This window comes from Bos grunniens, chromosome 6 (assembly GCF_055505025.1).
Source record: "Bos grunniens cultivar Pamir isolate PY7600 chromosome 6, Bosgru_T2T1.0, whole genome shotgun sequence".
Lineage (NCBI taxonomy): Eukaryota > Metazoa > Chordata > Mammalia > Artiodactyla > Bovidae > Bos > Bos grunniens.
In genome coordinates, this window is record NC_141170.1 from 18,226,445 (window position 1) to 18,243,793 (window position 17,349).

The 17,349-nt window shown below is 39.8% G+C and overlaps 1 protein-coding gene across 2 annotated transcripts in view; it reads right to left on the reverse strand.

Moving 5' to 3' along the window:
• The window catches only part of CDS1 (CDP-diacylglycerol synthase 1), a 79,979-nt gene that overhangs the window by 28,292 nt on the left and 34,338 nt on the right, over nt 1-17,349 (reverse strand). For both annotated transcript variants that reach the window (XM_086407538.1, XM_086407539.1), the window contains 2 exons: nt 11,392-11,489; nt 7,666-7,805 (listed from right to left, as the gene is read on the reverse strand). In XM_086407538.1, the coding sequence (XP_086263664.1) occupies nt 7,666-7,805; nt 11,392-11,489 (238 nt within the window). The remainder of the gene's footprint in view (nt 1-7,665; nt 7,806-11,391; nt 11,490-17,349) is intronic.

Here is a 17,349-nt window from a genome sequence, read left to right on the forward strand (position 1 = left end):
AAATTTCTCATTGTTGGTTAACCAATTCAATAAATACATGCAGTCCTTAACTCAAAAAACAAAGACAGACCCAGGATTATACACTGGAGGTTACTGACTCATCGATTACTTTGTACATGGCTGTATTTTTCATTACACTTCGCTAACTAACCAAAACTTTGAAATGTTTCAAACACTGTATTCAACAATTCAGAACCACACTGCTTTATGTGTTGCCTTATTCAGACACTAGAATACAACTGAGGTGTTTTAAAGAAGTTTAAATATGCAGTGTAGAAATTCACACAAATCAACCGTTATATTAGCTAATATACGGAAAAAGTTTTCCTTTAATCTGCATGGTGAGTTTAAGGTATAAAACAAGACTGATATGTAAATAGTTTATAATCATGTTTAATTAAAAAACTGTTACATGGGAAGGCTTCCCTGGTAACACATGATAAAGAATCCACCTGCCAATGTAGGAGACACGGGTTTGATCCCTAATCCAGGGAGATCACACAAGCCATCATGGAGCAACTAAGCCCATGAGACACAGCTACTGAGCCCGTGCTCTATGCAACAGGAGAAGCCACCACAATGAGAAGCCCACATGCCGCAACTAGAGAGTAGCCCCTGCTCATGGAAATTAGAGACAGCCCACGCAGCACCGAAGATCCAGCACAGCCAAAAATAAACAAGCTAGATATATATGTGTGTGTGTATATATATATGGCTTCCTGCATAGCTCAGTTGGTAAAAAATCTGCCTGTAATGCTGGAGACCTGGGTTCGACTCCTGGATTGGGAAGATTCCCTGGAGAAGGACATAGCAAGGAGCCAGGCAGGCTACAGTCCATAGCGTTGCAAGAGTCAGACACGACTTAGCCCTAGCTTCCTTTTCTTTTCTATACACACACACACACACACACACAAATATACACTATACGTGGTTCTAGAGATACAATCCTTTATGAACAGTGATTTGTGACATCTTTCAAAGATTTCATCTACATTCTTTGAGATGAAAGATATACAGGATGTTTGAAAACAATTCTTAATCATGTATTAATTTTAGCCATAATTTAATCTTATACTATAACTGTGGTATTGGAGAAGACTCTTGAGAGTCCCTTGGACTGCAAGGAGATCCAACCAGTCCATTCTGAAGGAGATCAGCCCTGGGTGTTCTTTGGAAGGAATGATGCTAAAGCTGAAACTCCAGTACTTTGGCCACCTCATGCGAAGAGTTGACTCATTGGAAAAGACTCTGATGCTGGGAGGGATTGGGGGCAGGAGGAGAAGGGGACGACAGAGGATGAGATGGCTGGATGGCATCACCGACTCGATGGACACTAGTCTGAGTGAACTCCAGGAGTTGGTGATAGACAGGGAGGCCTGGCGTGCTGCAATTCATGGGGTCGCAAAGAGTCGGACACGACTGAGCGACTGAACTGAACTGAACTGAATCTTATACTGTCTAGTGATTTTTCTTGAATTCAAAGTATTATATTCAAGTCATAACCTCTCCTTAAGGGTTTTAAAGAAGAAGTCAAAATAGCTAGCCATGCACAAATACAAGCGAAAAAACCTGACTAAACATAATATGCCTTTAATATGCTTCTCACTAGTTGGCTAAGGAGATCTTAAGGTGATGATATTATGGGTCCAACATCTTAAGCTTATTCACCTGTCATTACCAGACATGTAATCACATGGCTGCTCTTGTTTCTAAAGAGCCCCAAATCCAAATTACCAAGATCTTTTAAAAATATATCCAGACTCTAGAGAAAATGTCGCTGATGTTTGTTTTACTATCAGACAAATTCATTTTACAACAAAATTATCTAAAGTGTCAGAATGGCTTCTGGGTCCTAGTCAGTGAGTCATCTGGGATGATGTTAAATGAGTCATTTAACCTGCTGGGCCTTGCTGAGTAGGTCAGACCTGGATATAGATACATTTTATTTTAATAAAATTCAACATCAATGAAAAAGCTTGTGTTGTCTCTGCTTTTTATATCTGTTAAGACCTATAAAACTCATTTGACCACTGCAGAACTAAAATTTGGACAGGCCTCTTGGAATGTTGTTTAATGAGAAGAATTCCAGACATTTTTCACAGCATAATTTGAAAGAAAGGTACAACTATCTCAACAGAGCATACTTTCTATTTCCTCACTCCTGTTTTAAAGTCTAACTTTATTTGCTGGACTAAGCTCATAAATGTTGCTAATCACTTCAAGAATCAACCAATAAGGCCTCAAGACCCAGCAACCAAAATCCTGATGCTAAAAACAAAAACATCATCTCTAACAAGCACTGTGTTTGGATGTGCATAGTCTCAGCCTCCTGATCATTCATCCAGTAAATGTGTGTTAGGAGCCTAAATCCCAGACCCTGTACTAGGCACCAGGAATTAAAAAAATGAGAAACACAAAGTGGGTGCTTATGATCCTTTAATAGGACCATATTTAAGACACACGTGAAATGATAATAGATATACTGGGATGGCCAAAAAGTTCATTTGGGTTTTGAACATCTTATGAAAAACCCAAATGAACTTTTTGGCCAACCCAATAGAATACCATGCATAATTTATATCAGAAGTTTCATCACTTAACCCAGCAGCAGCTCCTAGCTTACTACAAAGTTGCATTTGATAGAAACACAGAGACTGGAAAAGTCAGTTTTTATTCCAATCCCAAAGAAAGGCAATGCCAAAGAATCTCACACACTAGCAAAATAATGCTCTAAATTCTCCAAGCCAGGCTTCAACAGTACATGAACCAAGAACTTTCAGATGTTCAAGCTGGATTTAGAAAAGGTAGAGGAACCAGAGATCAAATTGCCAACATCCACTGGATTATCAAAAAAGCAAGAGAATTCCAAAAAAACATCTACTTCTCCTTCACTGACTATGCTAAAGCTTTTGACTGTGTGGATCACAACAAACTGTGGAAAATTCTTAAAGAGATGGAAACATCACACCACCGGACCTGCTTCCTGAGAAATCTGTATGCAGGTCAAGAAGCAACAGTTAGAACTGGACATGGAACAATAGACTGGTTCCAAATTGGGAAAGGAGTCCATCAAGGCTGTATACTGTCACCCTGCTTATTTAACTTCTATGCAGAGTATATCATGCAAAATACTGGGCTGGATGAAGCACAAGCTGGATTCAAGATTGCTGGCAGAAATATCAATAACCTCAGATATGCAGATGACACCACCCTTATGGCAGAAAATGAAGAGGAACTGAAGAGCCTCTTGATGAAAGTAAAAGAGGAGAGTGAAAAAGTTGGCTTAAAACTCAACATTCAGAAAACTAAGATCATGGCATCCGGTCCCATCACTTCATGGCAAATAGATGGGGACAACAAAGGAAACAGTGAGAGATTTTATTTTCCTGGGCTCCAAAATCACTGCAGATGGTGACTGCAGATGGTGACTGCAGCCATGAAATGAAAAGATGCTTGCTCCTTGGAAGAAAAGCTATGATAAACCTAGACAGCATACTAAAAAGCAGACATTACTTTGCCAACAAAAGTCCATATAGTCAAAGCTATGGTTTTTTCAGTGGTCATGTATAGATGTGAAAGTTGGACCATAAAGAAGCTGAGCATTGAAGAATTGATGCTTTTGAACTGTGAGTGTTGGCGCAGCCTCATGAGAGTCCCTTGGACTGCAAGGAGATCCAACCAGTCAATCCTAAAGGAAACAGTGCTGAATATTCATTGGAGGGACTGATGCCGAAGCAGAAGCTCCAACTTTGGCCACCTGGTGTGAAGAACTGACTCATTGGAAAAGACCCTGATGCTGGCAAAGATTGAAGGCAGGAGAAGGCGACAACCGAGAATGAGATGGCTGGATGGCATCACCGACTCGATGGACATAAATTTGAGTAAGCTCCAGGAGTTAATGATGGACAGGGAGGCCTGGCCTGCTGCAGTCCATGGGGTGGCAAAGAGTCGGACACGACTGAGCGACTGAACTGAACTGACACTCAGAAGCACAGAAGACAAATTTACAATTACCAAAAGGGAAAAGGGGTGGGGAAGGGATAAATTAGGATTTGGGGATGAGCAGATACAGTTTACTATACGTAAAACAGATAAAGGCAACAAGGGCCTGCTCTATGGCACAGGGAACTCTAATATCCTGTAAGAAACCAAGCTGGAAAAGCACATGAAAAAGTACACGTGAATCACTTTACTGTACACTAGAAATTAACACAACACTGCAAATCAACTATACTTCAATTTGAAAAACCGTGTTTTAAAAGTACATTTGTAAGACTTTCATAATGTCAATATCCTTGTGTGATCTTACACTGTAATCTTTCAAAGTATTATCACTGGTGGAAACTGGGAAAAGTGCATAAGGCATCCTGTCTTATTTCTTACAACTGCATGAAAATACATAATTATCGCAACAAAAAGTACATTTTAAGCCAATAATTTAGGATATAAAAGCAATTTTTCATAGACTGTCATAAACAGCAGTTGGTTCTAAAATCAGCCCTTAGCATTAAAAAAAAAATTTTTTTTTTTTAATTTTTTGGCCATACCACACAGCAGGTGGGATCCTAGTCCCTGACCAGAAATTGAACCTCCACTCCCTGCAGAGGAAGCAGTCTTAACTACTGGACCACCAGTGAAGTCCCATAATTTTTTTTTTCCACATCAATAATAGTCCAGATTTTATTTTTTAAAAGCACAATTTTAAAAAAATTTATGACTCTCTTAGTATTAATATAAAGGTGAATGACTCAGGCATACATTATATTTAGTATGAATTAAAGCAACAGTTTCCTATCTTGTCACTCTATTAATGTCTCCCACTCACCATTCATTGAATTACAAACCTGGTTACATTTTCTCTTAGCTTGAAATCCTCCAGTAGTTTCCTAGGAATAAAGCCCAAAGTCTTCCTATCATACACAAGGCTCCTCAAGATGGGGCTCCTGTCTACTGTACACCCTTCAGTACCTCCCATGGGTCCCGAACATGCCACTCTCATTCCCAAGACGGCACAGCTGTTTCCTCTACCTGGAATGCCCTTTCCCACCCTCCACGTGGCAAACACCTGCTTGTTCTTTGCTTTTCATGACACTGATCATCTCTTTATACTGTTCATGGGATTCTCAGAGCAAGAATACTGAGGTGGCTTGCCACTTCCCCCTCAAAGACTGAAGGCAAAAGGAAAAGGGGATGGCAGAGGATGAGATGGTTAGATAGCATCACCAACTCAATGGACATGAGTTTGAGCAAACTCTGGGAGATAGTGAAGGACAGGGGAGCCTGCAGCACCGCAGTCCACGAGCTCACAAAGAGTCAGACATGATTTAGCGACTGAACAACAATCATCTCTTCTCCAAGGCCTTCAATGGCCTTCCTGCCCCAGTAAAGCAAGGCCCTCCTTCCCTTTCTTCGTGGTCTTAGAGGTCCTTGTTCACATTCCAGCAATGAACAAGGGGACACATGTCTCAGCAGTTGCCACACCCTGGTAGGCACACTAAAAGCCTGTTCCCCTTTGTATCCTCAACACCATGCACAGCACTGGCACTTGGAAAGCACTCGAGTGTTTGTTGAAAGAATGACAATGATGACTTTCTGTGATTCTATAGGAGAGCAATGGTAAGCTATGCCAATGATAGAAATCAGTTAGAAAAAAACGAACAAATACTGATAGAAATAAGGGGAGGAAGGTTAACAATGACTGTAAAGAATTAGTTGAGAGGGTATCATGTATACAATATTACAAAAAGAAACAAGTTGCACAGCAAAGGAAACAACAAACAAGATTAAAAGACAACCCTCAGAATGGGAAAAAAATAACTGCAAGGGAAACAACTGGATTAATCTCCAAAATACACAAGCAGCTCATGCAGCTCAAAACCAGAAAAACAAACCCAATCAAAAAATGTTCGGAAGACCTACACAGACATTTCTCCAAAGAAGGCATACAGATGATGAACAAACACATAAAAAGATGCTCAACATCATTCATTATCAGAGAACTGCAAATCAAAACTACAATGAGGTATCACCTCACACAGGTCAGAATGGCCATCATTAAAAAATTCTGCAAACAGTAAGTGCAGGAGAGAATGTAGAAGAAAGGGAACCCTCTTTCATCGCTGGTGGGAATGTAAATGGCTAGTCATTATGGAGAACAATATGGAGATTCCTTAGAAAACTAGGAACAGATCTACCACATGACCCAATAATCTCACTACTGAGCATAAAAGCTGAGAAAACTATAATTGAAAGAGACGCATGTACTCCGATGTTCATTATAGCTCTATTTACAATAGCTGCGACATGGAAGCAACCCTGATGTCCACCTACAGATGACTGGATACAGAAATTGTGTTACATGTATACAACTGAATATTACTCAGCTATAAAAAAGAATGTATTTCAATTATTGAATTAAAATGACATACTTTTAAAGGACTGACTTTCCCACACACACTGTATATTTTTTTGTTTAATGAGAAATGGAAAGGAGTCATCCATATTGTATGAAGTTTCCAAAATTGTACTAACTAGAGAAGAATTTATTTATGAGGAAACCCCTAAGAGCTAAAACAGTAACCATTAAGAGCTAAAGAGAAAACTCACAAATAAATTTCATTTCTGCCTTTAAAAGTGAAAATAATGATAATATTCAATATTTATATAGCACCAGGTACTGCTCTAAGTGCTTTGCAAAGAAACTAAGGCACAGATTAGTTAATTACATTTCCCAAAGTTTATTCAGCATGTAAGCGGTGGAACCAGGATTCATACTGGAAATCTGACTTTTTACAAGTACATATCTAGGGACGTCCCTGGTGGTCCAGTGGCTAAGATTCCGTGTTCCCAATGCAAAGGGCCCAGGTTCAATCTCTGGTTCGGGAACTAGATCTCACATGCTCCAACTAAGATCCAGTAAAGTCAAATAAAAATAATAGATAATCTTTATTAAAGTACATATCTAAATCAATTTCTTAAGAAATTTCTTTTATAATTGGTCAACTTCGATGGAAAACAAATCTGGTTTGTTGTTTTTTTTGGCCACGCTGCATGGCTTTTGAGATCTTAGTTCCCTGACCAAGGATCAAACCTGGGCCCCCTGCGGTGGAAGTATGGAGCCTAACTACTGGACAGCCACAAATCTGTTAATTCTAATGTTATCCTAAGTATCTGATTCTTAATCTAAAATCATAAAAATGTGATAGCCTACTATAAACAAATATATATATATTTATATATAAATGACTATATAATAAAAAATGTCAGGAAAACTAAGTACCCTGATTAATTCTATATAAAACTATTTCCTAGGAACAAATAAAGCAATATATATGTGAAAGTTTCTTTGTAAATTGTATCATTACTTGGTAAATAATCCATATGCTTAAAGTTCTTTTACTGCAATTTACAAAGAAAATTTTCAAATATATAGATAGACTACTAAGCAAGTACTTTCTTTCAGCCACCAAGTACTTTTTTTAAACACCATTAGGGAGTAACTGCAGTTTATTAAACTGTGATGAAAGTAGTAGTATATATGAGACATTTAAAAAGAGAAGGTGGATTAAAATGTAACCAAAAAAGGATGTTACAGTTTAACATAAATAAAAACAAGCATGTGACATATACTGGCTACAAATCAATGCAGTCTTTTCCTTAACTTACCTGCCAGATACAGGGCAAATGATATAAATCTGTGGTAGCGAATGAGGAACTGAAGTTGCTCTTCTCTTTGAACAAATGTAGCAAAATAATCAGCCACAGTCTCTCCATAGAAAAAGTAGTTCACACACAATAGAAAGTACCTGTAATGTTAAAACAATTAGCTTCTTTATATTTGAAACATTTCCCCCCTCAAACTCAACAAAACTATTTTCTACTTTTGATGATGACAGAGATCAAAACTAAGTTTGAACATAAGTTCATGATATATTCCACCAAAATGCTTTTTTCCCCCTGTTTTAAACTTAATTTCAAACTTGCTGCTGCTGCTGCTAAGTCGTTTCAGTCATGTCTCTGTGCGACCCCATAGACAGCAGCCCACCAGGCTCCCCCATCCCTGGGATTCTCCAGGCAAGAACACTGGAGTGGGTTGCCATTTCCTTCTCCAATGCATGAAAGTGAAAACTGAAAGTGAAGTCATGTCTCCTAGCGACCCCATGGACTGCAGCCTACCAGGCTCCTCCTTCCATGGGATTTGCCAGGCAAGAGTACTGGAGTGGGGTGCCACTGCCTTCTCCGAATTCCAAACTTACCAGTGAACAAAAATGTACTGAGTGGTTCATGCCTTTATTTTGCTCAAAATCTAATGCCAGAGACAGAAAATTAGGAAACAGTGTAGAAAATACTACACACACACACACACAGTATTAAGTTTATAATGAAAATGCATTTCCAACATCTCCCTAATGCTTTGTTTTTAATATTTTTTATTGGCCGTTTTTTTAAAAGTCTTTATTGCATTTGTTACAATTTTGCTTCATTTTTTTATGTTTTAGTTTTTGGCCACAAGGACATGGGATCTTAGTGCACCCCGACCAGGGACTGAGCCTGTACCCCCTGCATGGAAGCCAAAGCCTCTACCACTGAACCACCAGCAAAGTCCCTCTAATGCTTTTTAATAGTAGAGCTCCTAAGCCAAATTCCCGCCTGCCCTAAGGAAGACCAATGGGAAAAGAGAAGAAGTAATTTCGCCTCTCACCTCCCACTCTGTCCTGCCCACACTGGGTCTTGTCCCCTTTTCTAAATGCTCCAGATGGACTCTAGTTGAATAAGTGACTCAAAAAGGCAGCAGTGGGGGTTGGGAGCTAGATGCAGGTAAAAATCTCTGGGGAAAAACTTTAAAAATAGGGAACACATGTACACCCATGGCTGATTCATGTCAATGTATGGCAAAAACCACTACAATATTGTAAAGTAATTAGCCTCTAATTAAAATAAATAAAAAAAATAAAATAAAATGCAGAATGTAAAATTTGGAAAAAAAAAAAAAACTTTATGAATGGCCTGTCCCTTCTCCCAGCGCTGGTTTATCCTTTTCCCCAGGCCGAAGTCGAACCCACAAGACTTTGCTGATGGGAGTGTGTGTAAGCCAGGAAAACATGCTGAGAAACACTGCTTTGGGTTCCTCCCGGACTCTGCCTTAGAAAAACCATGTCCCAGGCAGCAGCAGAAGAGGAGAGGGGTGGCCGTTCCCTCTGGTCCTCATGAATAGAATCAGACCCCACTGTCCCCAAAGGGAAGCACATCACGTTTCCACATTACCATGTCTCTCTCCTATATGGAAATTGTGACGCCTCTGTAAGGCTATCAAGGCCTATCTAGCCATCAAATCAACTGTTTTGTTTTTGGCCATGCCCCTGTGCATGTGGGATCTTGGTTCCCCAAACAGGGATTGAACTGATGTCCTCTGCACTGGAAGCCTACAGTCCTAACCACTGGACTGCCAGAAAGTCCCACACCAGTCCAACTTTTGGGCCACTATTCCCTCCCACTCGGGAGAGCCAAGGAGATCTCTCGACCTGTGGCAGGTGCCTCCTCTGTCCCCCATCTAGAACCTGATGGTGCTGCTTCCCCAGCCTAAAACACCCTTCTCCATCCAAAGCCTGTCTTCATTTCTAGTAACACTTTCTCTGTCACCTTCTCCGTGAAGCCTCTACAATCACTGGAGCCCATCTTGACCTACTTTTTTCCCCCCTTACACTTAAAATCATTCCTGCATGGGTTAACTACTCTCCAACTACTTTAACATTCATTGGAAGGCCTGATGATTAAGCTGAAGTTCTAATACTTTGGCCACCTGATGCGAAGAGTTGACTCATTGGAAAAGACCCTGACGCTGGGAAAGATTGAGGACAGGAGAAAGGGAAGACAAAGGATGACATGATTGGATGGCATCACTGACTCAATGGACATGAGTTTGAGCAAACTCCAGGAGATGGTGAAGGACAGGGAAGCCTGTCATGCTGCAGTCCATGGGTTGCAAAGAGGTGTACACGACTGAGTGACTCAACAATTAATACTTAATCTACCTAACATTCCCTGTACACAGTGCCACTCACTCATGAAGAAACTTTCCAGAAGGAAAAATTAGGTGTTCATAAAACCAAGAAACTGTTTTTGACTACTGTAAACACAAAAGGTAATGCCTGTCTTAAAAAGACACTGATACTAATCAAACAACTACTGATATATTCAAAGACATGGATTGTTAATTATGAACTATCATATTATCGTGTTTCATGGTCAAGGTCCTGATAACTAAGAAACCTGAAAAAACTTAAAAATATATAAAATATTAAATATTAAAATTGGTGATTCTTATTTACTAATTTTACATGCACTATTTTCTACATAGAATAATTTTATATGTAATGTTTCAGGGGCTGGCAACTGCCCTGAAATGTTTAGCAGCGTGCCTTACACACTGACCCCATCAGAGCCTTCTTCTTCCCTCTGACAACCCTCCTTGCTGCATGTCAGAGATCCTGGGGCCTTCAGGAGACCAAGCCGGGAGCAGCAAAGGTAAGGTCATCCATCCTCTCACTGCCTTGCTCCCTCCCCCTGCCCCAGGCCCATGGGGGCTTTAGAGAAGGTAGGCCAGTCTGCCTACCTGCCCTGGTGCTCAGATGGTAAGAACCTGCCTGCAATGCTGGAGACCTGGCTTCGATCCCTGGGATGGGAAGATCCCCTGGAGGAGGGCATGGCAACCCACTCCAGTATTCTTGCCTGGAGAATCCCCATGGACAGAGGAGCCTGGTGGGCTACAGTCCATGGGGTTGCTAGGAGTCGGACAGGACTGAGCAACCCAGCACAGCACAGGCCAGTCTGCAGGGGTGAGGTGGGGAGGGGAGGAGGGAGACAGACACGCAGCTTGGGCTTTCCTCTCCTGAATCAACTTGTCACTCAAAAAAGAAAAACAAAAAGAAAACCCACAACTATTTTCATATCTCATCTTCCAGTCTTTGTAGAAATATCAGGTTGTGTGTATGATCTCATGTCAACTGAGGGGAAATAAACCAAAAGACTAACATATTTTTAACACTTCACAAAATGAAACTTTCTGTTAACATTGTAATTATAAAGAGTATAAACATGTGTCCAATATAGTACTGAGGTTTTTAAAAGGAGAACAAAAATAGTGTGTATATGCAATATAAGTCAGTCACTCTGTACACAGAGTGAAAGATGAAATCTGAAAATAGTCATGTTGAAATGGAAAGTTAAAGGTGATTTTATTCTTTCAACATTCAATTGCATTCTTTTTATTTATATTTCTTTATACTCAATCTATAAGGTCAACTGGGTGGATATTGACTGGTAAGGATGCTTCCTTACCAACTTTAGAAAAGAATAGGATTTTCATATCTGAAACAGTTGTAAGTCACTTACCAACTTAGTGTTCTAAACCAAGGTAAGTCATAAGAATGGTAGACTCTGTAACCTATGGTGATGATTTCATGGAAGCATTTCACTTGGATGCTTAGAACCTGAAACCAAGAGAAAACATTAACAAACAGCTCCTAATGTCTATATTTATGCTTAATTATTTAATAAGTAACTTGTCGCATGTATTTTAAAAATCTTCAGCTGCCCACTTTCAGTTATTCTAAAGATCATCAGCAAAAATTCAATATTCAACTTCTCTATAATCAAGTGATGTCCCAAAGAGGTAAGCAAAACAATGTTTTATTCATAACGTTTGAGAGATCCTTCCCAAGGTAGGAGGTGGCACCGTACTTTAGAATTTGAAAGGTATAGTCTGGCTGGGGTCACAGTTAACCAGGCTTAATCAATCCCTCATTACTGCTTCATTTCTTGAAGTTGGGTGGCTTTTTCTGTCGATTTTGTTTCTTGAGTTATCCTAGGAAAATGATCCTATGTGAAAATTTCCTTGCATACGTTTATTTTTAACAAGTTGGTATTCTTGCCAAGGATAAAGATACTATCAGGACAAATGGCTAAAATATCCTTACTGAGTCACTCAGGGGTTTGGCAAGAGATTTTCATTCTTCCCACCATGCCAACTCTCCCTCAGCCAGCAACACACATCTCTGATCAACCCAAGCAGTGCTTCCTTGACATATTATAAGCAGCCTTCGACATTTGCAGCCCCAATGGCCAGTCAAGTGAGTCTATGCAGTTCTGTCTGCAGTTTCCAATACACATGCCAAGTAAGTAAGTGAAAGTCGCTCAGTCATGTCTGACTCTTTGCGACCCCATGGACTGTAGCCTGCCAGGCTCCTCTGTCTATGGAATTTTCCAGGCAAGAATACTAGAGTGGGTAGCCATTCCCTTCTCCAAGGGATCTTCCCGACCCAGGGGTTGAACCCAGGTCTCCTGCATTGCAGGTAGATTCTTTACCATCTGAACCACCAGGGAAGCCCCACACATGCTGAATAAATGGGTTTATATTCATGAATCCCTTTTTGATGGTCTATGCAGCAGTCCCTCAAACTGCTGCGTCCAGCAATCTAGATAAAGGTAACTTATGTGAGTCTCAGTGAACTCCGGGAGTTGGTGATGGACAGGGAGGCCTGGCGTGCTGCGATTCATGGGGTTGCAAAGAGTCGGACATGACTGAGCGACTGATCTGATAGCATCATAACCAGTTGGCTTAAGTCAATTCCAAGACTCAAAGAGCAAATGGCAAGCTGAACACTCATCACCAGAAACTAAGAGATCCAAACCTTTGTCAGTATAGCAGACTAACTTTTCCCACCTCTAGAGAATCTACCCAAGGGCTTGTTTTTGTACAGCCCTGGAGCTAAGAATGGACTTTATATATTTAAACAGTTAAACTTTATATATTTAAACAGTTAAAAACAAAACCCAAAGATGATATGATGGAGACACATGTGGCTCCTTAAAGCCTAAAATACTACTATCTGGGCCTTTCCAGAAAGAACTAACCAAACTCCGCTAAAGAGTACACTTTGGGATTTCTTTTTAAGATCACCACAAATCAGCTTTCCCAAACCTACCGCCCAGGATAGTCTTAGGCTATTTTTCCCCACTATACCTATTACATGTCCAATGACATACTTAAAAAAATAATTGTGTCCCCTTGGCAAGAAGATATTATGCCAAATTACTATAAATAATTCTTTTTAAGAAAAAGTTATAAATGTGTTATAAACACAAGGGGAAATCTAAATACCGTCCTTCAAATCACCTTTGTATATATTATCAAGTCTTTTTTTTTTTAACAAAAATAATCACAGAACAGGGACAATACTCAATGCTGGTAAAATGGCAAAGCTACGCTATTTATAGAACCAAGAGCTTTTAAAATATCAAGTGCACTCATGCAATTTCTATGACTACACTTGTTCAAGAACAACCATCAGGTCTATATATGGAGTTTCACTGAAAGAAGAAAAAAAGAATTTTTAATATCACACACATATATGTATTATAGTTGTCACTTACAGCTTATCAACAGAATTAATATGGTACTGCTGGGAAAACAGAAAACAGAGAATTCAAAATAGAGTAAGAACTGGGTGACCACACAGAAACTAATACTCCATGCCACCAGTACAGGTAGCAATGCACCAATAGGCCTCTGTTGGCCCAATTAATGTGCTAAGAGCATTAGAAAACAATTGATACATAAGTGTTTACTCTGCTACTCTGGGCTTCCCTGGTGACTCAGCAGCAAAAAAAAAAACCACCTGCCAGTCCAGGAGATGTGGGTTCTATCCGGGGGTTGGAAAGATCCCCTAGAGAAGGAAATGGCAACCAACTCTAGTATTCTTGCCTGGGAAATCCCATGGACAGAGGAGCCTGGCAGGCTACAGTCCATGGGGTCAAAGAGTAGGACACAACTCAGCAACCAAACACCACCACCACTCTCGTTAGTTAGTTATTGAAGATTCAGAGAAATAACATAGGATTTTTGTTTTCAGAGAGGAATACTCTTTCAGGGAGAACACACACAACTGCAGTACCATGTGCAAACAGCCACACGGATACAAGCACAGGCAGACGTGGAAACCTGTGGGGAGGTGGGGAGGGGCCGGCTGGGGTGAAGGAGGGGGACACGCAGAGCCACGTACACGGGAGAGGAGGAGGGTGTGCAGGGAGCTAGAAGCAGTCCAGAGATGCTGGAACACAACGCTGGGATGAGTAGAGAGAGATGGTCTGGTCACAGCATCACAGGAGACAGCATGAAGGGCTGAGCAACAGAGCTGGTGCTGATCATGAAAGGACATGATCAGACCTGGGTGTCTGGGTTAACAAGTGGAAAGAGCTGATGGGAGAAGCAGCAAGAAAAGAGACAGCAAGGCAGGTAGGATACTACCACCCAGAGGGTGTGGATGAGTGGCAGAAGACGACGGAGTACAGGAAATCAGATACACCAAGGAGGTAGAACTGACTGGATTTCGTGGTTGAGGAAACAGAGGGGCTAAGAGAGAACACAGGGTGATACCACGGAAGGCTTGAGAGGGAGACAGGGGTATGCAGAACGGCTAGCAACAGAACACAAGCTCAGATTGGGATATGCTGAGTTTGAACTATGGTACCTCCTATGGGTTATCCAAATTACAGTGCTTATTTTCACTCTGGGAATCTGTTTGAAGAAAATAGCCCTGCATATGAAAAAGCTTTACATTTTAATATGTTCAGGATAAAATTATTCACAATAAAGAAAAACCAGAATATAACTGGGATGTCTAAAAATAACGCATTGATTGCTTTAAATAACTTATGATGTACTGCATTCCACTGAGTAGATGAATGTATTAAAGCTAATGGTTACAAGGACTATGGAGCAACACAAAACATTCAATATTTAGTTTAAAAAGGATACAGCATTTAGTCACATTACATACAATTACAATCATGGTTTTTTGTTTTTTTTTATTAATCTTTTTTTTAATGATTTTAAAAAACGCCACAGGTATACATGTGTTCCCCATCCTGAACCCTCCTCCCTCCTCCCTCCCCATACCATCCCTCTGGGTCGTCCCAGTGCACTAGCCCCAAGCATCCAGTATTGTGTATTGAACCTGGACTGGCAACTCGTTTCTTACATGATATTTTACATGTTTCAATGTCATTCTCCCAAATCTTCCCACCCTCTCCCTCTCCCACAGAGTCCATAAGACTGTTCTATACATCAGTGTCTCTTGTGCTGTCTCGTATACAGGGTTATTGTTACCATCTTCCTAAATTCCATATATATGCGTTAGTATACTGTATTTATGTTTTTCCTTCTGGCTTACTTCACTCTGTATAATAGGCTCCAGTTTCATCCACCTCATTAGAACTGATTCAAATGTATTCTTTTTAATGGCTGAGTAATACTCCATTGTGTATATGTACCACTGCTTTCTTATCCATTCATCTGCTGATGAGCATCTAGGTTGCTTCCATGTCCTGGCTATTATAAACAGTGCTGCGATGAACATTGGGGTACACGTGTCTCTTTCCCTTCTGGTTTCCTCAGTGTGTATGCCCAGCAGTGGGATTGCTGGATCATAAGGCAGTTCTATTTCCAGTTTTTTAAGGAATCTCCACACTGTTCTCCATAGTGGCTGTACTAGTTTGCATTCCCACCAACAGTGTAAGAGGGTTCCCTTTTCTCCACACCCTCTCCAGCATTTATTATTTGTAGACTTTTGGATCGCAGCCATTCTGACTGGCATGAAATGGTACCTCATAGTGGTTTTGATTTGCATTTCTCTGATAATGAGTGATGTTGAGCATCTTTTCATGTGTTTGTTAGCCATCTGTATGTCTTCTTTGGAGAAATGTCTATTTAGTTCTTTGGCCCATTTTTTGATTGGGTCGTTTATTTTTCTGGAGTTGAGCTGTAGGAGTTGCTTGTATATTTTTGAGATTAGTTGTTTGTCAGTTGCTTCATTTGCTATTATTTTCTCCCATTCTGAAGGCTGTCTTTTCACCTTGCTAATAGTTTCCTTTGATGTGCAGAAGCTTTTAAGGTTAATTAGGTCCCATTTGTTTATTTTTGCTTTTATTTCCAATATTCTGGGAGGTGGGTCATAGAGGATCCTGCTGTGATGTATGTCAGAGAGTGTTTTGCCTATGTTCTCCTCTAGGAGTTTTATAGTTTCTGGTCTTACGTTTAGGTCTTTAATCCATTTTGAGTTTATTTTTGTGTATGGTGTTAGAAAGTGGTCTAGTTTCATTCTTTTACAAGTGGTTGACCAGTTTTCCCAGCACCACTTGTTAAAGAGATTGTCTTTAATCCATTGTATATTCTTGCCTCCTTTGTCAAAGATAAGGTGTCCATATGTGCGTGGATTTATCTCTGGGCTTTCTATTTTGTTCCATTGATCTATATTTCTGTCTTTGTGCCAGTACCATACTGTCTTGATAACTGTGGCTTTGTAGTAGAGCCTGAAGTCAGGTAGGTTGATTCCTCCAGTTCCATTCTTCTTTCTCAAGATCGCTTTGGCTATTCGAGGTTTTTTGTTTTTCCATACAAATTGTGAAATTATTTGTTCTAGTTCTGTGAAGAATACTGTTGGTAGCTTGATAGGGATTGCGTTGAATCTATAAATTGTTTTGGGTAGTATACTCATTTTCACTATATTGATTCTTCCAATCCATGAACATGGTATATTTCTCCATCTATTAGTGTCCTCTTTGATTTCTTTCACCAGTGTTTTATAGTTTTCTATATATAGGTCTTTAGTTTCTTTAGGTAGATATATTCCTAAGTATTTTATTCTTTCCGTTGCAATGGTGAATGGAATTGTTTCCTTAATTTCTCTCTCTGTTTTCTCATTATTAGTGTATAGGAATGCAAGGGATTTCTGTGTGTTGATTTTATATCCTGCAACTTTACTATAGTCATTGATTATTTCTAGTAATTTTCTGGTGGAATCTTTAGGGTTTTCTATGTAGAGGATCATGTCATCTGCAAATAGTGAGAGTTTTACTTCTTCTTTTCCAATTTGGATTCCTTTTATTTCTTTTTCTACTCTGATTGCTGTGGCCAAAACTTCCACAGTTTTTTAAAAGAAAAAAAGATGAAAGGAAATATATCAAATGGCAGTATTAATTGAGTTTTGGTCACTGATGATGGGATTGGGAGTATTTTTTTAATTATTTATTTTCCAAAATAATTTTATAAAGAAACCTTATTATTAATATTTTTAAATTAGGTCCATGGCATGTGAGATCTTAGTTCCCTGACTAGGGATCGAACCCGCGTCTCCTGCATTACAAAGCAGATTCTTAACCACTGGACCACCAGGGAAGTCCTTCCAAAGTAATTTTAATAAACATTTATAACTCTCACAATGGGAAATGCACTATTTAAATAATTGTGCATTAAAATAATTATTATGGGAGTTTCCAGGAAGGGGTATGGGG